This window comes from Oncorhynchus kisutch, linkage group LG4 (genome assembly GCF_002021735.2).
Source record: "Oncorhynchus kisutch isolate 150728-3 linkage group LG4, Okis_V2, whole genome shotgun sequence".
Taxonomy (NCBI): domain Eukaryota; kingdom Metazoa; phylum Chordata; class Actinopteri; order Salmoniformes; family Salmonidae; genus Oncorhynchus; species Oncorhynchus kisutch.
Genome location: NC_034177.2, coordinates 42,126,373 through 42,150,130, shown reverse-complemented (window position 1 = coordinate 42,150,130; position 23,758 = coordinate 42,126,373). Strand labels below are relative to the sequence as shown.

The window sequence follows — 23,758 nt, the reverse complement described above, 5'->3', positions numbered from 1 at the left end:
GGTGAGGGCTCTCAGTACACACCGGAGCCGGGTCTGTGGGATAAGATCTGTATTGCCACAGACCTCAACCTGCGTCTGCTGAAAGCCGCTGTTTAGGTGTCAGGAAGAGCGACGGGGCTCATGATATCCCAGGAGAGGAGCAACCTATCCACAGTGTCTGATCGTGAGAAGCTGAAGATTCTGGATACTCCAGTAGACCCTAAAGGACTTTTCGGTCCCACTGTCAAGATGATGAAGAAACGGTACAAGGAGAAAGAGGGTGAAATCCTGCAGCTCTGTCTGCCCAGGAAGACACAGCCCAGTGTCTCTCCTGTGCCGCACCTTTGCCCAGGCTGCAGCAGATCAACCCCCCCTCGACCTTTAAGATCCCCAGATGCCCAGCACCCCAGGCTGCGAGCCCAGGTCAGCAGAGAACCTTAAGGGCCCCTGGTCTAAGAAGCATCCTATCCCATCCATGGCACCAAGGAGCCAGCCTGCCCCTAACCCCACCCAGGGGGTGAAGAGGAAGAAGCGGATGGCCTGACAATGTCCCAATCGCCAGAGAGGTGAGAACGGCCTCACCCAAGCGCAGTTCTACCTCCTCCGCCAAGCCTGAGCCTGTTCCAGGGTGCTTCAGTGTACTTGGCGTATCGGGTCGGGGGTCATAGGGTACAGACCAAAGAGAAGAGACAATGTTCGGGTGGATGCTCCTACAAGGCCGCCCTTTTGTCTCCAACACTACTTGTAATAGGTTTTATATAAAAGGAGACAACATACTTTTTAAAATAACTGCATGGTTTTATTGCCGTTTCAGCATACATCCAACACTCTATGCATTTTCGCTACATGAATAAGCATTTACATATCTGCCATGTGTTTTAAAAATTAGGATTCATTTTTCTTTACATATGATACATTTTTGCACACATGTTAATAAATATCAATACAATCTGTCAAACGTATCACACCATCTAAAACACCAAGCCTTGAAATGTTGTAACTTTTTTTATCTATTCACAGCTCCGTTTAATTCTTACACATATTCTCACGGTGTGTAACTCTATACAGCAACAACAACAAAAACGGTGACCAACCAAAGGTTTACAGTTTGGCAGAAAGGCCAGTAGGTTCGTATGACAAACAAATGTACATGCTCCTGTGACTGAATAGAAGCGGTTTACTTCGAGCAGTAGAGCAGCCTCGTGTCTCCACTTCTACTCATGACTGCTGTTTGGCGACCTGTAGTTGTATAAAAAGGATTAACAAAAAAGTTAAATGTACCCTGGTGGGATACATACAAGTTTGAAACTCAAAAGAAAACTGTAAAATATTAAAACAAATGAAAAAGGCATTTTGCTCCAAAGCAGGTCATATACCTCAGCCCCAGGGATAGCGAAGCCAGAGGCTGTGTTTGAGTTCTGTGGTGGTTTATCCCCTTTGATATTGCAAAATATTCACTGACACAACTGTACTGTGACACCAGTTAGTGACGTGTCAGTTCACTTCTGGTATTATGATGATAACACGATGCACTGATATACTGTGTAAGTCCAATAAGACACTGCCTCTTCTGAGATCAAACTAACTCGACTGCTATGTCTTTCTCTTTTTAACATTTCATCTCCACTGAGGATATTTCACGGTACAGTATATGCCAATTAGTATTGAATAAGGGCAACTGATTATATAAACTGACATTTTTATGTGATATACAGGGAAAGGCATCGTATGGAGAAGGACACATTATCACTCAGAACTAGGAGCCTAAGAGATGGGTCAAGTGGGTTGCTTGCTGAAGTGTGCATGTGTCAATTAATCTATGCTACAGGTTAGAGCATCAAAACTGTGATGTATCATGGGTAAATAGTGACTGACTGAGCTACAAATAATATTGAGTAGTTAGTTATGATGCAAGGTGATTTGTAGATCAGTCAGTCCTGACTCGCCTTTAAAGTCAGCTGCAATGACAAAAACGTGCACTTTAACACATGATATGCTTCTATATGAGTCTGCAGCAGCATACAGTCCTGACACGCACTGGCTTCTGGGTGATGGAGTTTTCCGTTAGTTTCCTTGCTGTCAATGTCATAAAGAGAGCACAAGTGCATTCTGTTGAGCCACCAGTTCAGGCACTCTCTTCCATGAACGAAAATACTAAAAACAGTTAATTCAGGTTCTTTGTAAAAACAACGCTAATAAATACACAATTGAAAACGACTAAGTGACCAGATTCCAATGATCCTTAGCGTTGACTCTTAGTGTGAATCTCTGTGCAAAAAAATGACGGGCCTTTTAGAGTGTGATCCTCATTGGCTCCTCAGAACATGGAAGCCAGCTTATGCAGAGGATGTCCCTCCCTCAGTCAGCATTCACAATGGCAGAGGATGTCATGAGGTTAGAATGAGAGACCAGAGGCTTCGGTCCACTCCTCCCCTTTCTACAGAAACTCTAACAATCGATAGATAAAGGGCCTACCCTCATCTAAAACCACAGCTTCTTTAATGTGTTGTGTTATGCACATTCAATACACAGAAACTGGTATTATATATTGAATTCCTTTACATCAGCAGGACCAAACCTCTTCCCTTTGATCGAGATGAAAAGAAATGAAAAATAAAAACATTCTTCCTAGAGGAGGTAAGTTCCCCGTTCTGGAGAATCACGTCAAAAGACCTTCTGAGGTTTTGAGAAAGTCCAGGCTGTAGTTGCTCCTCCCACCGTGAGGTGAGCTTTCACTAGGTAATGATGCCTGCCTGGTGGCAGAGTAGATATGTAAACATTTTAGACTGCTCCAACAGCGGAGCCATGATAGGACAACTCTGCGCACATTCGCCAACAGAAGGGCCGTGAAAGGACAACTCCGTTCTGTATGCATGGAACCGTGATTTAGGTCTTCACTGAGCCCTGACACAGGGGAGGGGTAGTGTATTATCTGAGTGGGGGTGGATGGTGCGTCTAGTGTTAGGCCCAGTTGAGGTTGAAACCCTTCGAGAGCATGACAGACTCCAGGTCCTTATCCTCCTCCTTCTCCCTGAGCCTCTGCTCCTCCAGGAGGGCTACCAGGGAGTCTCTCTGCTCCACCACCTCCAGCATCTCATTCAGGATGTGCTTCTCCTGCGCCAGCTCCACCTCTGTCTTCAGGTGGTCTGAGGATGAAAAAGAGAGAAAGAGGGACAGATAAGTCAGGAGCTCACATGTGGAGAGGAAAGAGAAAGGAGTCTCACTGAAATTTGATGAAACCATGGATGTTGTTTCACATTGTCCCGCTTTTCCATGTTTTTTTATGCTGCACACAAATTGCCCTTTGGGTACAATAAAGATGTATTGAATTGAAAAATGGCGATCCTAACCTTCAATTGCCATGCGCTCCCTCAGGTCCTGCTGCAGTCGACTCTGACGATCCTCCAGCTCCAGTTCTCGTGCACTGGGGGACAGAAAGACAGACTTACGGCCCAACTATTACACCCGTGGGTGGACCTGTATTATGTCTGAAGTCTAAATGATGTCGGTCTACTTTTTGTTGCAGTAGCGTATTTGGATGCAGAGTTAACATTCAGTAGGCCTATAACAAAGGATATCAATGGTCAACTCACAATATCATCAGCTCAGATTCGTATCGCACCAGGGCGTTTTTCTCCTGGACCAGTTTGAACCACTCCTGCATGAGCTTGGGGTCGTCCTTTTTCCCCATCCCTGGAAGAAGCAGCAACACGGAAAGGGGAGTGAGGGAAACGGCAGGGCAGAGGAAGCTCTAGGTGGTTCTGATGCAGACACCGACACGGGCAACGCATTGACAGCCAAGCCAAGATGTCTTTGTAATGGGAATGGATGATGAGGTGGGTATGATTGACCGGACTGTTGAGCAGGGGTCAGGATGGTCTGGCCGTACGGCTCACAGAAGATGGCGTGGAGGATATTTCAACTTTGGGTGTTGCAAAGTTGAGAATTTGTGTGTCACTCAATCTGGACTTCTGAGACAGACACCCCTGCTACTGTACTATGATATAGTAATAATAATAGTAATAAATGGCATTTAGCAGATGCTTTTATCCAAAGCAACTTACAGTCATGCCTGCATACATTTTTATCATTCGGGTGGTCCTGGGAATCAAACACATTATACTGGCGTTGGAAACGCCATGCTCTACCAACTGTCCTCCAGCGGACCACTGTATGTTCAGAGCAGTGGACGTCTCCTACCAATGTGTGTGTGTCCCTTACAGAGAGGGCCATAGGTAGGGAGTAGAAAACCTGGCTATTCCACCACATTGTACCCATGGAACCTATGGACTTTTTACACAGAGATACAACTATTCTGGTGTTCTATCTCAATGGAAGTTCGACATCCCTACATGCAACAATGAACCACCAGCAGAAATAAAGGATTTTGTCGGATCCTATTTATGCGGAGTGGTTTCATAACACCCATGTTATGAATTATTTCATACTCCCTACAGCTTCTACTGGGTCAAATGGTGACACCGATCTGTCATTTCGACCAATAGTGAAGCTATCACACTCTGCTATTAGGTCTGCCTGAGAGGGAAGCCTCTACTGGCATTTGGCATGCATTACTGCAGTCAAGGGCCAATGCAGCCAGGGGCCGCAGAACCTTTTTCCTTGTGCCACTGTAAAGGCGGCCAGTCCATGCTATGCTATCTGCCGCACGCAGGTGGAGCCAAGCGGTTTCAATGAGACACTGGGGGGGGGGGCAAACCATTGATGCAGCATGACGTACTTAGCTGGAGTGGTTGAGTCTCTTGCAAAACGAAAAGGAAAAACACAGTACACACAAAAATCGAATGGCTGTGCTCTTGGGTGCTGCTGCCGGCTTTCGCTGATTAACAGACAAGGACAGAGAGAAGCAAAGCAGGGTTCCTCAGACAGGACAAAGAAGAGATGGAAACAGGTGGATTTGCTAACTTATCCAAAAATGTGCTTGCTTTTCTCTCCCTCTCTCTTTGCGCCTCGTCCACCACCACCCTCAGCCCAGGTTCCCAGAACACAGGAGAGAAGAACCACAGAATTAGCAATAAAAACACACCAGCCTGAAAACCCGATCGCACAGAACACACACAGGCATGTTGTTTGCTACATTGATCAGCAGGCTTCTCAAGAAGTTCCACTTATCTCCTAATCTGTATGTTGGTAGAATATGCAAAACTGAGACGTGTCAGACGTAGGCATTTCGTTTTCTTTCCCACAACCACGTCACACACGGTCTAGTTGCAACACACTATAGTCGAGGGACAGAGGCTGTCTGACAGCCTTCACGCACTATAGAGAGACTAGACCATTCAGTCGTGCAAATGTCCATTAGTTTTACAGCAAACAGAGGACATGCTGTTGATTAAACACTTCAAACTGAAGTAGAGGAGGTTTCCCCTTTAGCTTTAGCTGCAGCTACTTAGAATGATGGAAAAAGGTGTGTACGATAGTTGTTTACTAGGGTTGAGGGCTTTGACCCATGTTCTGCCTGAGACTTAAACTCAAGGGCAAGATCATCTGGGAGAGGGTCTATAGAAACATCAATGTATATATGGTTGTTTCATGACAGTCACTATATAAACCTTTTAAAAGTACTATTGTTGGCAATGTGAACTAGGTTTCTGAGTATCCTTAGCTCAACAAACCAAAAGTACATCAGTAGCATAGACATGTCCTGTCCTTATGTTCTACACCGTTCCAGCAAGTTCCCAAATATCTACATAACAGTGTGTACTGTACTGTTGAATGTAGTGTGATACGACTATGGCAGATACACAACGGTGACATGAGGAAATCTACTGAGCCCGGGCACACAGAGGGTGAGGAGGAGGAGAGGGAGGAGGAGTTTCAGGAGACCAGGTGGGAGGAGCCCGGCTCTGTGGATCCTGGTGGTCGGTTGCCATGGTAACCCGCAGCAACCGGATGCAGCGGAGGCAATAGATTACGTTACCTTCAGGGGAACAGCAGGGGCAGAAGGAGATAGGTCTTCGGCGAGGGGTCCCGACAAAAGGCTCAACTACTTCCACAACGTGGTGAAAGAGTGCCAAGGAGTGGAAGAGAGGAAGAGGTGATAGACACAGAAAAGAAAGTGTAGAGGGCATAAAGCGTGAGAGGAAGTGAAGGAGGGGGGGAAGGTGAGGAAGAAACAACAGTGAGGATAAAAATCTAAAAGAGTGAGAGCACTAGGGGGGAGAACTGAAAACACCTTGAGAGAGGAGGTGAGAGAGATCAGTTGTGTGGAGAGAGGGAGGGAGGGAGGGAGGGAGAGTAAAAACAAAGGGCTAGAGAACGGGAGGGAAAATAATCTTGTTCTTTCATCTGTTCATCTGAATAATACCCCTCAAACTCAGCAAGACAGTATTGTGTCCACAGAGTTCTATGGTGCTATACAGGAGCTTTTGCAACATCAATGTTGTTTGATGTGTTGACAATGCTCTGCAAATTGGATTCATCCAAATAAAACCAGCTTTATATTCATCATCACTCGGAGGTTTACAGAAATAGAAAATAACTATTTCCCGCTCAGATGATTTCATTATTCCATTCTTGAAAATATTTAAGCTCTTCCAGGTAAACATAACTTGTATTTTTTGACGCTATTGCGGCTATTTTGAAGTGCAAATTAGCATTTCATAGAAATGCATGTGAACCTCTATGAGAATGTTCTCACAGAAAACGAGTTCATACTATCTGCTGGATATAGTAGAGTTAGTAAAGTGGAAAATAGACAAAATAATTGAATTTTCTCAACAAGGAAGAGCCTTCTATCCCAGGAACACACAATGGGAAGGATCTTGATAGGACACGTGAAGAGGAGGGATGGTGTCATCGACTGTCACACACCGATACAGACAGGAAACTCACACAATGTACTGAAAAGTCTGAGACCTGGGGTGAAAGAGCTGGGAGAGAATGGAATGCGGGGAAATTGAACCACAAGGGACTATCACAGAGGATAGGAGGAGGATGTGTCGGAAGAACTACCATGTAGAATCATCGTAACTCTCGACTCAAACAAGAAAGGCTATCGCTTATACACTCACTGCTGGCAGATTTTAGAGCGGATTGCTTCTGCCTCGCACCTCATCATGAAATCAAAGTCATGTAACAGAACATGTATATGAATTTCCAAATCATTGAGAATCAGTGGAATGTGAAACTAGCATGCCTATTGGAGGTGATTATGGTCATAAATGGAGTGATAGACAAGATGTGTCGCTGCAGTCAACCCTGCTGGCCAAAAGCGAGAGCATGACAGTTTTGTTCGCTAGCTTTTAGCACCCCCTGCAGGGCTACTACACACACAGCACAGCCATGCTGCTTCTCACAACAGCCTGTGTCGCGGAGCACGACTCAGACAGAGCCAGTCCGATGGATTGCCAGCCCACATCACTTTACCAGACAGGCCAACACTGCCAGACCAGCCCCAACCTGCAGAATGCAGACCATGCACACCTTCTCCTCCACACAGCCCAAAAGCTCGAGACCACGGAATTCAGTTTGGAGGATCAAACCAAGTGTCAATGGTGTCTTCCAGAAATACTTACCTTCTGTGCAATGGATTCCTTATCTCAAGAAACTAAACATTTATGATGGTGGCATGCAATTGAACCGAGGCACGATAAACCACAAAGTGAGAAAGTGAAGAACAATCGTCAAAGGGGGCATGAAATTCATGAATGTGATCATTAAAATCGGGGGTTTTACAACACTCCACACCATCTCCTGTCTAATGGGTGGGGACAACGACAACATGGCTGGACAGCATCATCACAGAGAGAATAACAGTCCAACAGTCGGACGGACACACACCACATCCACCCTGGGTCAATAAGACGGAGACTCCGTTGGACAATCACAGGCTGTGTCCCAAATGGCACCCTATTCCCTATGTAGTGCACTTCTTTTGACCAGAGCCCTATGGCCCTGTGTGGTGCACTATTTTTGACCAGGGCCCAAACCCTTTTCCCGATGTAGTGCACTACTTTTGACCAGCGCCCTATGTGCCCTGGTCAACTGTAATGCACCATATAGGGCCCTGTTCAAAAGTAGTGCACTATATAGGGAACCGGGTGCCTTTCAGCACGGACACGTACAGTACAGGGAGTTATGCAACGGGGCAGGTATGGTAGAGGCCGAGGAGCAGTGGCGCCAGAGCTGGGACTACAGGGATGGATTTAGTACCACAGCACACAGCTCTAAGGTAGTAGGGATGGGCTAGGGGCTAGTCAAGGGCCAGGCCATGGGTTTAGTTAGAGGTTTAGGGGTCAGTAAGAGGCAGGGCTGCACTACATTCCAGTTGGGTGTTAGCATGCGTAAATCTTTATTTTGTCGATGTGATCATTAACTTGTACACAAAGCATAAAGGCGTTGACGTTTACCACCACTGTCATCAATGCAGTGGCGTTAACGTTACAATGTTCAAAGAGGCTTTGATAATGATCAGACTATCTTAAGAAGACGAGATAAGTGTGTGATCTTTCGGACTGTGTGTGCTGGAAGTACAACTGAAGGGATCAGAGGGTGAGTCGGCTACTGCAGCAGCAGGGGACCTAACTAAGAGGAAACAAGCTCCAGACCGATAGCATAGCTGGGGGAAGACAAATAGGTGGGTTAGCTGTTAGTTAGTTGGAAGCGACAGATTTGAAATACATACCGCCCAGATGCAAGTCCAGGATTTCACTGTAATTAGACTCTCCCCAATAGTCTACAACAGGGATATATTAGAGATACGAGTTATTGTACACATACACACACACAGCCACCACTGGGCTACACCAATCTGCAACAACAGGGTCATGCATGTGATTGCATACACGTCACATTCACACACACACTACAACATACACCCAAGTACTCACCACAAAACAAATGCAGTCAAGTACACATATTGGCTTGTACTACATGGCATTTTCCGTAATGACAGGATGGCTACATAGATTTGCTGTATGGCTGGGTACTGCCTCTGTGTACAAGTTATGAACAGTGTGTGTAGGAGGCAACACCAGCTCTGGAGAGTCATTGTGATATAACCCAAAGGGTTGGTGGGTTCAAATTTCTTGTAAGTATCCCCACTTTTGATTATTGACCATACCAACAGATAAAAGACAATGTTGCACGATATGGAAGCCCTTTGGGGCAAAATTCAACTCAATCTTGGCGCATATGAACCCTTCTAGAAAGAGGCTATGTGGACAACCACATCCAGTGTGAGCACACACAAATCTATGTTGAAACAGACATCCTCCTAATCGCATGCAGCTCAAGACGATGACCGACAGAAAATAAATGAGAGTACAAAGATCAAATGTTCAGAGATGGAAGACTGTTGCAGTGTCACCACTAATGGCATGTACAGTACGGGTCTTGTGTTAAACTACAGTGAGTCTAATACCTGATCGTCTTTTGTGTTGTTTTGGTATAGTACAATAAGTCCCTTTATACAATCCTTTAAAAGAGTAGACAATAGAGAGGTTAAAGTCAATTTGAGAGAAACAGTCAATTTGAGAGAAATTTGATGGGGGAAAAAAAGTTTTAGTAAAATAAGAACAATGACCAATCAAGATCGACTCCTACACCTCAAGGGTTGTCATTCAATTGGTCTCATTCTTGGGGGTGTAGAAAATCACCATAGCTATTTTATAAGCAAGCATTCACCAGCTTGTGTCGTATTCAGCAAGCATCATGTAGATTACAAGTAATTAGAGATTATATTGAGACTCAAATGTATCCCTCGAAAAGTGACCGATTATGTTCTAGCTATGCTATACTTTACATGCATAGAAACCCTCCTAAAGCTGGGCTAGCATTGTATCGCGTCATGTTCTACAGTAACCAATAATGACTTCTTCACCGAGCGAAAGTACAGATGTCTGTGATAGTCCCTTGTCTTGCACGGTTTGAATGCATCGCTTCAGAGTAACAGATACCGCAGACACTGCATATCCGAGAGTAGGATTTCTATAAATGTAAAACATACTTTCATTCATTACAAAACCTGGGTGACTGGGTTTGTGAAAAGCATCACTTTTAGAAGTCTAGTCTGCTGCAATCAAAACCACTTTTATTACGTAAAAGGGAGGTCAACGCATGTTTCGAGGAACATTGTTACACGGTCAAGAAACCCTCAGTAACAGCGTTGGCGAGTGGTTGAGTTGATTTAGAGGGCAAACAGTCAAATCTGTACTTGCAGAACAATAATGTATTTAATATACAAGCAGCGTATAGTAGCATTTAACATATAGAATTGTAAAATAGAGATGAACATATTCATCAACATATTGTTGAAGAGCATCATCTCCGCCCAACTAGGACACTCGTACATCAACAAACTGAATGAACATCTCCAAACTCTTTCCCCAATCCCAACATTTAAAATGCATGACCACACCCCACGGGCGGGCCCTTGGGGTATGTAACTCAATCAGAATAAGAAGACATAAGAGTGACAGATATATACCTGCTTCCCCTCGCAGGGCTTTCTCCACAGCCACACCCCTCTCCTCCAGCTGTCTCTGTTTCTCCTCCACCTGCTCCAGCTGCCTCTGGATGGTCTGAAGGAGGAAACAAACAATTCAGAACACACACACACGGTCTGGGAGAATCTCTCATAGCCCACAGATCCAAAACATTTGAATGAACCGACACAGTTCCAATAGGCAACATTTTGTTTTGTATGAGAAGAGTTTAAAGGTCGTGTCTGAAACCATCTTAATAATTACCGTCTCAAAGTTGGATCCGTTTTTGTTCTTCTATAAATAGGCTTACTTTTTGTCTTATCAAATATTCATGAGCGGCAACACCGAGGATGCATAGCTAATTAGTATTGTCTTGATCTCTGCATGGGAGTTCTGTTTTGATGATCTTCAAAGACATCAAATTGGGGCTTGCTAAAATCATTCATAATTCACAGCGGTCTTGGTTCACCGGTTAAACACTCCTGTGCAGTGTGGACCCATACACAAGTTACTTAATCCACCCACAAAGTCTCCCCCCCCAAACACAAAATATCCTATTGGCTGCTTACCTGGGCTCTGTGCAGTCTCTTCAGCTCCTCCTGCTTGGCCTGTCGCCGGGCAGCTTTCTGTACCCTACGTGTCAGCTTGGCATTGAGCTCCTCCTCTGTGTAGGTTTTCTGAAACAGCATTACAACCATGTCAGAAGCCTTTGACTGATGGCCCATCCAGCTCTGTGGGAACTAGGCCCTTCACAAGACAGGACAGTGGAACTGCTCTGTTCACAGAACGTTCAAAGAACATTCACAGATCATTTTCTAAAGTGAAGAGTCCAGCGAGCGCTTACAGGGGTGACTGATATGGTCTAATGAAATCAACAATCTATGACATCGCAGGAAAACACCAGAGAACAATAGCTCTCCTCCTCCACAGTGGAATTAAATAGAAAACTGGTGTTTCTTTCTAGGAGGTGGCAATCACTTATACCAAAGTCTACCATTGAGAGTACGAGAAGAGCTCGCCAATTCTAGAAATGGCATAATTAGGACAGGGCTCAAAGGGTAAGACTAACTACAGGGATCTTATAGATGGGGCAGCTACCACAATCTGCTCTAGTACAACTTGAAGTTCACAACACACAATCCAAACTGAACAGACAAAACTACAAATATATGATATACCTTAGATTTCCTTCTATCACTTCTCCAAATCGCAATATTTCCCCAGTCTACAAGCCTATAAATTATCAGAAATGTATGGAACATTTTCCAACACATTTTATGAGTTGGTCTATGTACGTTTAATGAGGTTCTTGTCCTCTTTCAGCTCTTACTTTTATGCAATAAACATTTGAATTTGGAGTGGGGAAAAAAAAAGTATTAAAACAAATTAAACAATATAATCTTTTTTTTTTTTTTACTGGAGTGATTGAGGAAAAGAGATAGTGGTAAAGAAAATGAGCAGACTGCAACAAGGAGAGGGAGCTAGAATCCAAGTGGATCTGACAGCAGCGCTGGAGAACAGTGGGTTAACATCAGACCAGTAGAGACAAAAGATAAGGTGATCAACAACAGACCGGAGCAGACAGAGGAACAGCACGGGTAGGCATATTGAAAAGTTGTCATTCATTGTGACCCGAAGACTGAGGACTGCAGTAGTTTGGACCTCCAGCAGAGGGTGAGGGCGCTGTGGCATGCATCTGAAGAGTAATGGTTAGTTATGCGGTCACGGTGGCCACTGTGGCAAAATGGACGTAGATGGTTAGGGTAGTAGTGCAACGGTTGGCGCATGCGCTGGGGTAATATGACGTGGGCCAATGGACATGTGTGTACACACTACCTTGGTGGCGTACGCTCTCTTGAACGCCAATGCGTGAGGGACATAAACAGACTTGGGGAAAACAAAACAAACAGAAAAAAGAAAACAAACAAATGGAATGATTAAATGGGTACAATCAAACAGGCAATGTTAAAAGCCCCCCCCATCAACACAAAGATGAGGGTGCAGTGATGAGTGGTGAATCTACATTTCTACCATGAATTATTCATCAAACATTGAACTCAAATCATTTGTATTTAAAATAGATACCCAAGTGGTCCAGAGACAACGTGAAGAAAACATTGACGCAAAACAGCTGATTGTATTCATGAGAAGACTTTGCTCAAAAATATACTGAACTAAAATATAAAAGCTAAAACTTCAAAGATTTGAATTACAGTTCATATCAGGAAATCAGTCAATTGAAATAAATGAATTAAGCCCTAATCTATGGATTTTCACATGACTGGGAATACAGATTTGGTGGGGGGGGGGGGGGTCGGTATCTGGTGTGACCACCATTTTCCTCATGCAGCGTGACACATCTCCTTCCCATAGAGTTAATCAGGCTGTTGATTAAGGCCTGTGGAATGTTGTCCCACTCCTCTTCAAAAGCTGTGTCAAGTTGCTGGATATTGGCGGGAACTGGAAAACACTGTCGTACATGCCGATCCAGAGCATCCTAAACATGCTCCATGAGTGACATGTCTGGTGAATACGCAGGCCACGGAGGAACAGACATTTGATGATGGCAGCGGGTAAATGGGGCGATGGCGGCGGGTAAATGGCACGACAATGGACCTCAGGATCTCGTCACGGTATCTCTGTGCATTCAAATTGCCATCGATAAAATGCAATTGTGTTTGTTGTCTGTAGCTTATGCCCACCCATTCCATATCCCCACCACCACCATGGGGCATTCTGTTCACAACGTTGACATCAACTAACCGCTCGCCCACACGACACCATACATATGGTCTGCGATTGTGAGGCCGGTTGGACATACTGCCAAATTCTCTAAAAAGACGTTGGAGGCGGCTTATAGTAGAGAAGAAAACATTACAATTATCTGGCAACAGCTTTGGTGGACAATCCTGCAGTCAGCATGCCAATTGCACGCTCCCTCAAAACTTGAGACATCTGTGGCATTGTGTTGTTTGACAAAACTGCATGTTTTAGAGTGGCCTTTTTTTGTCCCCATCTGTGTAATGATCATGCTGTTTAAACAGCTTCTTGATACACCAAACATGTCAGGTGGATGGATTATCTTGGCAAAAGAGAAATGCTCATTAACAGGGATGTAAAAAAGATTGCGCACAGAATTTGACCGAAATAAGTATTTTGTCGGTATGGAAAAATTCTAGGATCTTTTATTTCAGCTAATGAAAAATGGGACCAACACTTTACATGTTGCGTTTATATTTTTGTTAAGTGTAGATTAATCTGCACTTATACTAGCAGAGCAGTCTGAGACAAAAAATAAGTGACAATTACATACAGTAGACTACCTATTTCAGTGAGAAGTAAAGGTACTATTTCACTCCACAGAACTGACATTAAACTACTCAACGTCTCTAAAAAACAACAACCACAGAACACCAAAACTAATTGAGACTATTCTGTATAAATGATCCCTGATGTTCCTCAATGAGCGTCACAGGGCCAGATCCCTTGTAGTGAAAAGATCCACTGTTAACGAACATGAAATTACATTTAGTTATTTTGTTGTTGTTGCTAAAACCACATTTTATGCTGTACTATCAGACATATTCAGTGTTGGGGCCATGACCGAAGTCATGCTTGCCAAGCCCATTGAGGCTCCGATACACGTTCAGAGTCTGTTGAAATCAGAACCGCGGGCAAGACATTAACGACGAGTTGTTTTGGAAAGTGTATAAAAAAGGTTAGCATGAGGAATGCTTGCCTCTGGCCCTGAGCTCCATCCATTCTAATGGATAAACCTCCACAGATACAGAGCAGCAGCAGCTGTGGAACTAAACACTTTTGAATTTGCCAGACACTGCATATTTTGACTGTTCACTGATACAAATAAAACTAATTCAATTTAACTCCTGCCCTTGATCAGGATTTCACAAACTCGGTCCCGGTGTCCCCCCTGGCTGCCCGTTTGTGTCAACTCTACACAGTTCTGTGAGTGTCACTGGGTAGGCTGATACTCCATTACATGGGTGCAACATCCATAGGTTAGGCTGTACAGTGCATATACACCGAGTATACAAAACATTAAGGATAACTTCCTTATATTGAGTTGCACCCCCCCTTTTGCCATCAGAACAGCCTCAAATCGTCAGAGTATGGAATCTACAAGGCGACGAAAGCGTTCCACAGGGATGCTGGCCCATGTTGACTCCAATGCTTCCCGCAGTTGTGTCAAGTTGGCTGGAATCCTTCGGGTGGTGGACCATTCTTGATACACACAGGAAACCGTTGAGTGAAAAACCCAGCAGCGTTGCAGGTCTTAACACAAACTGGTGCACCTGGCAGATGCTACCATACCCTGTTCAAAGACACCTACATCTTTGGTCTTGCATATTCACCCTTTGAATGGCACACACACACACACAATCAATCTCAATTGTCTCAAGGCTTAATAATCCTTCTTTAACTTGTCTCCTCCCCTTCATCTACACTGATTTGAAGTGGATTTAACAAGTGACATCAATAAAGGATCATAGCGTTCAGCTGTATTCACCTGGTCAGTCTATCATGGAAAGAGCAGGTGTTCTTAATGTTTTGTATACTCTGTGTACACGGTCAGTATGCCGACAATGCAATTACAAAGTCTAATACTTCCACAGTGCGATTTCAACTGATTTATATGTCAAATTAACAAACTATTGTATTTTGTTGAACTTTCAATGGCGGGCTTTTATTTTAAAGGCGAATCGTAAATTCCACTATTGTGGCTAATCCTTATTGCGGCTAGCTTCACACAGGCAGAGTTGTAACTGACAAGTAACCTGTAAGTCTATGTCGTTTTTTGTTTGAATTGTTTACGTGTTCGCTATGCGGAGGAAATGATAAAACAAGCGGAACTACGTAGCTAATAACTGTTGTAACGGGGACAGTATTGTAGCAACACACCTTTGGAGGGAAGGCAATCCCACGCTGTGTTAGCTAAGTTTTCATGTCATCGGGTGAAATTCGTAAAGGTTGAAGTGTGTATGTTAGGATGATAACATTATAATAATTAAGGATGAAGTGTGAATTCATGCCAGGAATAATAAGTGTGAAGTTTGATTTCCTCCCTTCTGTAATAAGCAGCCAATGAGGTATTTTTCCTTCATTCATGTGTTTAATCTGATACTGTTATAGCTCCGGCTAAACTGTTTATGTTTGTAAAAGCACTTCAGAGTTATACCAAGCTAATAAGTCACTCGTAAGATAAGGTTGTAAGAGTGTGCTTAACTGTATTTTCATTTACTTTATAGTTCTCACGGAAGGTGATAATTCTGACTAAAACTACAGAATAAAGCCGCCAGTTAAAATCAAGGAACGGTTGTGCTCGTGGTTACTGAAGGGAGCTGTTGAACATTTTCATCAACATTGGTGTCATATTGGCTTTGATATGATGGTATGGAGATTTTCATTTAACATTGAACTTCAACCAATCCCTACTATTAATACCAATACTATACTAATAGTTTGTTACTTTGCTTGCAGACAGAATAAAATGGCCAAAATAATCTTCAGACCTATCTTGATTCATTTTATAATACTGTTTTAGGTTGAGTTAGGGTGTCTGGAATTCTAACCAGAAAATAACCCAAAAATGAATAGTAATTTACATTCAACATTTGAATTGTTATGCTTGTTTGAAATTCAAAAGCATTCATCCCACTGTAGCACCAAGTGTAGTACCTCCTCTTCCTCTATGATTCGATCAAGGTCCCGACCTCTTTCTTTTCCCCTCTCCCTTATTTTCTGCCCTTTCCTCTCCCCCGCTTTTTCCTCCTTTGTCGTTTCCTTCTGAATGCCTGACACTAGGTCAAAGATGTCCGTATGCCGCTTGGAATATAAAGGATTTAAAACAGCATATGAAAACACAACAAAATGACCACAGTTGGGGTGAGGTTTTCAAGTGTGAACCGGTGATGGATGAAAATAAAACTCTAGAGTGACAAGCATGACTCACGTCTGTCCTAGACTTCTGAGAAGACCTCTCCAGCACATCATCACATGACAGATCCGAGTCCTCAGAGAAGCTCAGGTTTCTGCGCGACTTCAAATCTGTAATGGAAAAAACAAAGACAGCATAACTAACTGTTATTTCTCTCTGGACTTGATGTGACCATAACTAAAATAACTAGCCAGGAACATATAACCAAAGGCCGACATCAAGACTAAATGCCTTGCTCTAAGCAAGTGGTACATGGTAAACTACAGGCCATGGTATGCCATGGTAAACTATAGACTCCATGACATCCTGTGTTTCTCTGTCAGTCTCACCTGACGACCTGCCGAGAGGCGACAATCGCTTCTTCCCTGAGTCGTTGGTGTTGGAGCTGGATGGCGTGCTGGGACATGACTTGTCGTCCTTATTCTTCTTCTTGTCTTTCTTGTACCCCGAGAACACAGCCTTCCACAGGGACTTGTGTTTGGGCGGCGACGGCGTCTCGTCTGTGCCGTGCTTGACCGAGAGCTGGCTTTCATTCTTGGCTTTCTTCTCCTTCTTGTTCTTGCGAGGTGAGAAAAGCGAGCCACGCTTCTTGCTCTTGCCCCCCGAGGCGGAGCCGTCGGAGGAGACGGTCGAGCTGTCCAGACTCTTGTTACCCTGACTGCTAAAGAAACGCTCTGATAGAGTCTCAGCCTTCTTTGACTCAAGAGATTTCACTGCATACGTCTTTGGAGAACCGGATGACTTCTTAGTACTTTTCCCGGAAGTCTCTGATGAGGCCACGTTCCACACCACTTTAGCCGTGGCGGCGGCGACCTTGGCAGTGTCCGTCTCTTTCATCTTGTTGAGCTGCTTGGCCATGGCTTCCTTCAGAGCTTGGCTCTTGATGGACTTCTCTCTGGCTCTCATCCGTTCCTCTGCTATTTCCTTGGCCTCAGGGGAGAACTGCTGGGCCTTCTGGCTCTTCGAGGCCTGCTGGTTCACAGGAAAAATGGGCTTTCCGTTTTCCATGGCCAGGGCCAGGTGCAGGGGACGCTTCTCCCTCTCCCTGTTGGGCTTGCTGCTGGGCGGAGTGTAGAACCTGTCCATGGTTGTGTCCGGTGTCCGCTCGTCGTACGTGTCCTCCACATCGTCCGCAAACGGGATCTCCGCCACACACTCCACGAATGACTTCCTCACCTCCTCCCGACGTGGTTTGCTGCTCTTCTCCCGTCTCATGACCACCAACGGAGTGACCGGAGCTGTGACCGGCGAGGTGACTGGCGAGGTGACCGGTGTAGTCCTGGGGGCAGGCTTGGGTGCAGATACTGGCATAGACACAGGGCTGAGTTGGGTCCTTGGTGAAGGCACAGGGCTGTTGGTCTTGGTGGGTGCCACCTTGGTTGGCTTCTTGGCTGGCTCAGGTGTAGTGGGGCCATCGATCCCATTGTCCCAGGACACCTGGTGCTTCTGCTGCTGCTTGAGAGTAGCTGGCTCCTCGTTGGGCGGGGGCGGCGGGGGGCTGGATGGTGGGGTGAGCATGGTGGAGTCGGAAGTGTGGTAGCTGTCACTGGCCGCCTGGCTGGTCTGGTTGGTGGCCATGCTGCCGTTGAGGCCTAGGCCGGAGCTGCTGCTGAGGTCCCTCCGTTCTGAGCCAATGCTCTTGGGCTCCGCAGGGGAGATGACCTGGCCCTCCACCGTAATGTTCAGCCTGCGAATGACCGAGCGACCGGTGAAGGGAGAAGGGGAAGGCCTAAGCTCCTCTGAGAGATCCTCTGGGGTATAGGACTTGGTCGAGGGGGAGTCCGGAGTGGGCACCTTACCCACAGTAACATGACACTTCTCTGGGGCTTTGCTGCTGCGGTCCAGTGGGGTGAGACCCAGGCTCTTCCTGATCTCGGCACTCTTCAGCCAGAACTCCTCGATAATGTCCGTCTTCTTCACCGGGGTTTCGTCTGTGAGGTCCAGAGATTTTTGAGGCTCGGGGGTAGTCCTGTCAGAGGAGGCTGGTTTGGCTAGCGGAGTGGAGGTGATGGCAGGGACAGGCTGAGTTCTGACAGGGGAGTCCGAGGTGAGGGGTGAGGAGGGCTCGTGGCAGGGCAGCGGCTGGGCACAGATGGGAGACAGCGGGTTCCCTGTCGGGGGGCAGGAGCAGGGTGGAGAGTTGACAGGGGATTTTTGGGTGACCGTCTCAGGCAGTGGGATAGGCTGGGAGCGAATAGGGGATTGAACAGGGGAGTGAATGGGGGACAGGGCATGGGTAGCGTATTGGGGGCTCTTGGCATTGGGAGTCTGAACTGTCCTCTGGGGTATTGTGACGTTCTCCGATGCCAAGGGATCTGGGAAAAAGCGCATTCCGGGTGATTTGACCAGGTAGGAAGGAGACGTGTGAGACATCTGGAACACAAGCAGAGGAAGAGGAGCATTTAGCCTTTGACGAAGTCATTAAATGCCAAGAACTAATGGCTAAGAAGTAGATGAGAGGGAAACATTTCTTACCTGTAAATCAGGCTGTGGAGTTGGTGGTTTGACTGGCGAGAGCACAACTTCCGCAACTAACTTCACCGGACTGACACTAGGTTGTTCAATGCTATAGGTGATCCCCTGACTCTGCGACTTCTTGTCCTCTTCAGGAAGCGCATCACTGAGCTCTGACTGGTGCAGACGAGCCTCCGCCTCCGCGTCAGAGGGAATGTCCTCTGTCATAATATAGGCAAGATCAGTGTTGTTAATAAGCCTTCTGTGACGCCTCAATAAAGTATTAGATACGAAATAGTAGAGATTTGCTGAATAAGTTGGTTTAATACCCTGGTCCATCTCGGTGCCTGGCTCAAAATCATGGCTGCCCACTTCTGCTTCCGGGTCATCATCCTCACAGGGCTCTGAAGGCACAGGAGAGATACAGTTAAACAGGGGTATCAACTGAGCTTTCAGTTAGGTTCAAACAGTCTAATGGGTCGTTCCATGTCATTTCAGAAAGTCATGACACCCACGATCACAGATTGTTCTGAAAAAGTTTCTGTAGTTAGCAACAGATAAGATAAGCATTCCTACAACATGATTTCATTTAAATATAATTTGGTCTCTGAGAAATTCAAATTAGTATTATTTTTGATTACCCATGTCTTACAAATTGGTGGAAAAAAAGTTTGGTCCAAATAGGATGTTGGATAGTATATTTATTGAATATTATTTGAATCCTATACATTTAAAATGGCCAATTTGGTTGCAATACAATTAGCTTAATTTCTTAGAGATCCAATTATATTTCAACAAAATAATGTAGCAGGAATTCAGAACAACTTGAGAGGGTGGGTGTCAAAGTCCTCTTTCTTGTTGCTTTTTGAAGGAACCCTAATCTGAACCCTCTCCGTGTCTGACCTCCGAGTAAAAAGATAAGAAACAAAGTGTTATTAAACAAATACTTAAGAAAATGCCTTTGGGTAAATGTGAAGCGTGAAGAACAGGAATGAGATAAAAGCAAACGAAAGGGGATTATTGAAAACTATGCTAGAACAACTACTACAGACTAGGCTAAGGAAAGGTACACTTCTGGGACAAACTTTAAAAAGAGATTTGTGGTTAGATATTAACAGACACGTCATTATAACATGTAGACATAGTTGCACATAAACACTCAAACAAAAAGAGGAGCATATATCATGGAATGATTAGTGGTATGAGACATGCACTGATCCATTTCTGCAAAACGCAAAGCATGACGCTTGCATCAAGCAATTGCACAACCAAAACGGGTTAATGGCATCACATGTCAGTGGACAAGCAAAAGTATCCCTCCTCCAAAGCGTCCTTGTGAGCTCGATACACTACAGGTGTAGGCGAGAGAGTTACTAGTTTGTATGTTTTTTTTGTGTGTCAAAAACGAAAGCCCTCCAAAAAGCTTCAAATGAGAGTCACCCGACCTCAGAAACATGCAACTGTTAATATCAGAGGAAAACAACTATTCCAGAGAAATGACTGCGCTCTAACTGTCAACTCCACCCTCATTCATTCCCCACCTAGTGGCACCATTGTGTAGGCAGAGGCAACCTACCATAGACTTGCAACAGCTCTGGTGAGTGTGACGTGTAGCCTACAAGAGAAACTCATTCTAATGTGTTATCAGCATAGCTTAAAGAGAGCTTTACCCTGGCTGGCCTGGCACACTGTGAATGATCTGACTCTCAACCCCAAACACATCCTGACCTCCGACAGACAGGCTTTAACACGACCTATACCCATCCCCAGGCAGAATAACACTTTTTTACTTTTACCACTTTTTCTCCCCAATTGGTAGTTACAGTAGCTGCAAGTCCCGTACGGACTCGGGAGAGGCGAAGGTCGAGAGCCATGCGTCCTCCGAAACACAACCCAACCAAGCCGCACTGCTTCTTGACACAATGCCCGCTTAACCCGGAAGCCAGCCGCACCAATGTGTCGGAGGAAACACCGTACACCTGGCGACCGTGTCAGCGTGCATTGCGCCCGGCCTGCCACAGGAGTTGCTAGTGCGCGATGGGACAAGAACATCCCTGCCAGCCAAACCCTCCCCTAACCCGGACAACGCTGGGCCAATTGTGTGCCAACCCATGGGTCTCCCGCAGCGACGCCTCTTGCACTGAGATGCAGTGCCTTAGACCACAGCGCCACTCGGGAGTTCATTCTCTTACATTCTTGATGGTGCTTGCCGCTATAGATGTGTCAAGTCTAGAACACCTTATGCAACTCGTCTCCACTTCTACTCCTATTTGCTGTAGTTACTGTATCGTCCGATGCACAGGGAAGCAGGGTTGGGTGGTGAGTGAAGTGGTAACGGTAGTGCAAGTGTTGGCTTCACCCCAAGAGAGATACGCTCTCCTGTGTGGCATCATTCCGGCATGCATGCTTGTGAGTGTGGGTCTGTGTGAGTGTGTGCTGCCATGCAAGGCCGGTATACAGTAGCATAGAGTTACGAGCTAAAGTATATAGGGATCATCATATAGAATGATCACATATATCGCTCTGCACTACCTCCGGACACCGACTCCAACCAGACTCGCACAGCCTCATGACGAGTGGATGTGTGGGCGGGGGCTACATTCAAAACAAACATTGGGATAGGAAATGAACGTAAAACAACAGACACTTGGGAAAGAAACAACAGAACAAAACAAAGCCAAACTAGACAGTATAAAAAGAATGAGAAAAATAAATGAAGGAAGCCGGGGTGTGATTGTTGACCTTTGACCTGACCCAGTGACACCGGTGTCTTTGTCCACCAAGTCACAACCCCAGACCCCCGCAATAAACAATTAGACACAACATAAAATGCTGGACAAAAATTAGACACAGAAAATAAAGCAGGTCAATCAAAACAAATCACAGACAATTATAGACAATATGTTTGTTAATGTTGGGGTTAACAGGGTGGCTCCCCCTGGCTCAGACACACAAAAGTAGCCGGTCTGATGAGAAACACTGGTCTCTTCCCTCAACCTGGAGACCCACAGCCAAGAAGCCACGGGGCCAGGTCTGGTAGTGTACCCAGGGATCACCCCCTCTGGGCTGGGTTACCTGTGGAGGGGGACTGGGTGAGCATGGTGGATGGCTGGGAGGCCGAGGCAGGAGGCTCCTCCTTGTCCCCCTCTGACAGTGTGGAGACTCTTCTGAGATTCTTAATGCCCGTCGGATCCACAGGTTGCAGCACCTGCTGGATCTGCAGGTTTCTGGCTGTATGGAGGTGTAGGGGTTGGGTCATATACATGTGATGGTGGTGTGTGTGGATTTGAGTTGCAGAAGGGTGAGAGAGAGTAGAGGAGAGACAGTCGTTGAGGAAGAAGGGTGGGAATACAAAGGGAAAGGGGAACAGACAGGACAGAACGGGAAAAGGAGAGAGAAGGCAGAGAGGTGATTAAAGACCAGTAGGAGACAGTAGAGTTGTATATGATATACCACAACCAGGAAGGTGGACACTGCATGCACTAGCATCCTGGAACAAGAGTAGCAGCTTAACAGTAAAAGTATTACATTAGGAACAAGATATTAACAATGTTTATCATCACACCACTCTCTATCATGCTAAAACTGTAACGACTAAAATTGACTCTGTACATTTTCTTAGTATTAGTCGATTAGTACAAAGTTGAAAGATAAAAAAAAAAAAGTTAGGGTAAAACGGGAAGTCATATTTCAGCTTGAAAATGTAAAACAGAGAATGAAAAATAAATCACTCTTACTCTCTTCGAAATAGCAAACATAACCAAATCAGACAACATAATAATGCAAACAAAACACTCCTGGAGAAAGCCTGGTAAAAAGAAACAAATTGATGAGAATGTTTCTTCACTCGTAGTTATTATGTTCAGTGTACAAACTGCAAAACTCATCCGCAGGCAGTGGTGCTACCTTTAAATCTACAGGTATCCTCTTCGTCTTGGAGATTCTCCAGCCATATGCCTGACTGGAGCTCCTGCTCCCACGGGCAGTACTCCCCCTCTACCAGTTGGGGGAGACATCGCCCACATAACAACAACACACACACACACACACACACACACACACACGGGAAAGACACAAACGCATTCAGACACAGACATCACACACACAGGAAGGGAGACACATGGTGGGAAAGAGGAGGAGAAGAAGAGGGAGGAAGAGAGATGGAGAAGATGAGGAAAACGATGACTTTACAATGACAGGTGAAAAAGGTACACTTTTCTACAAGAAGCAGATTCAGTCTGTTTTGAGATAAATTGTCACAGAGCTGAGATGAAGACTGAATGCTCACATACATATGGGGAGGAGGGATGAGGAAGACCTCATAAGGGAAAACATTGACATCCCTCTGGCTCTGACACCAGTTTACTGGAGGCTACCTCTCAGAACCCACTGACTGAACACCTAGAAACAGCAGCTACATTCAGAAATGTCATATTACTACCTTGACATTGAATCAGAACAGACAGAATATCAGGGATCGGCACACCAACAGGACATCTGAAAACCTCAGACAAACTGCATAGATGTTTGTGAAACTTCAAAAAAATGTTTACCATCAGTCGATTCCGCATCATCGTCCTCCTCTTCTTCGTCATCTTCCTCCTCCTCCACTTCTCGATCCCTAGCGATGTGACCATGTGTCTCATCCTCTCCCTCACCGTCCTCTCCCTCACCGTCCTCTCCCTCACCGTCCTCTCCCTCACCGTCCTCTCCCTCACCGTCCTCTCCCTCACCGTCCTCTCCCTCACCGTCCTCTCCCTCAGCCCCTGGGTCGCTGTCAGTCTTCAGCTTGGCATGGAGCTCCACAGCCTCCTTCCAGGGTACTCCTCCCAGGTCTGAGGGGCTGGGGGGCTCCTGCTGCTCCTCCTCATGTTGCTCCTCTTCATCCTGGTCCTCCTCCTCCATGTCAGACTCTGAGCTGCTG

General features: G+C 45.5%; 1 protein-coding gene across 15 annotated transcripts in view; it reads right to left on the bottom strand.

Moving 5' to 3' along the window:
• Positions 1–753: 753 nt before the first annotated feature.
• Positions 754–23,758, bottom strand: part of LOC109889545 (protein-methionine sulfoxide oxidase mical3a) — a 128,547-nt gene continuing 105,542 nt past the window's right edge. For 2 of the 15 annotated variants that reach the window (XM_031822965.1, XM_031822964.1), the window contains 16 exons: positions 23,388–23,755; positions 22,741–22,830; positions 21,910–22,065; positions 21,367–21,429; positions 19,164–19,238; positions 18,856–19,055; positions 16,710–18,753; positions 16,396–16,490; positions 12,261–12,311; positions 10,994–11,101; positions 10,427–10,520; positions 9,362–9,415; positions 8,624–8,674; positions 3,573–3,672; positions 3,330–3,403; positions 754–3,125 (listed from right to left, as the gene is read on the bottom strand). In XM_031822965.1, coding sequence (XP_031678825.1) covers positions 2,941–3,125; positions 3,330–3,403; positions 3,573–3,672; positions 8,624–8,674; positions 9,362–9,415; positions 10,427–10,520; positions 10,994–11,101; positions 12,261–12,311; positions 16,396–16,490; positions 16,710–18,753; positions 18,856–19,055; positions 19,164–19,238; positions 21,367–21,429; positions 21,910–22,065; positions 22,741–22,830; positions 23,388–23,755 — 3,808 coding nt within the window. In that variant the 3' untranslated portion in view covers positions 754–2,940. Of the gene's footprint in view, positions 3,126–3,329; positions 3,404–3,572; positions 5,984–8,623; positions 8,675–9,361; positions 9,416–10,426; positions 10,521–10,993; positions 11,102–12,260; positions 12,312–14,933; positions 16,269–16,395; positions 16,491–16,709; positions 18,754–18,855; positions 19,056–19,163; positions 19,239–21,366; positions 21,430–21,909; positions 22,066–22,740; positions 22,831–23,387; positions 23,756–23,758 lie in introns of those variants that run through there. The other 13 variants (XM_031822967.1, XM_031822966.1, XM_031822968.1 and 10 more) reach the window with 13 other exon arrangements.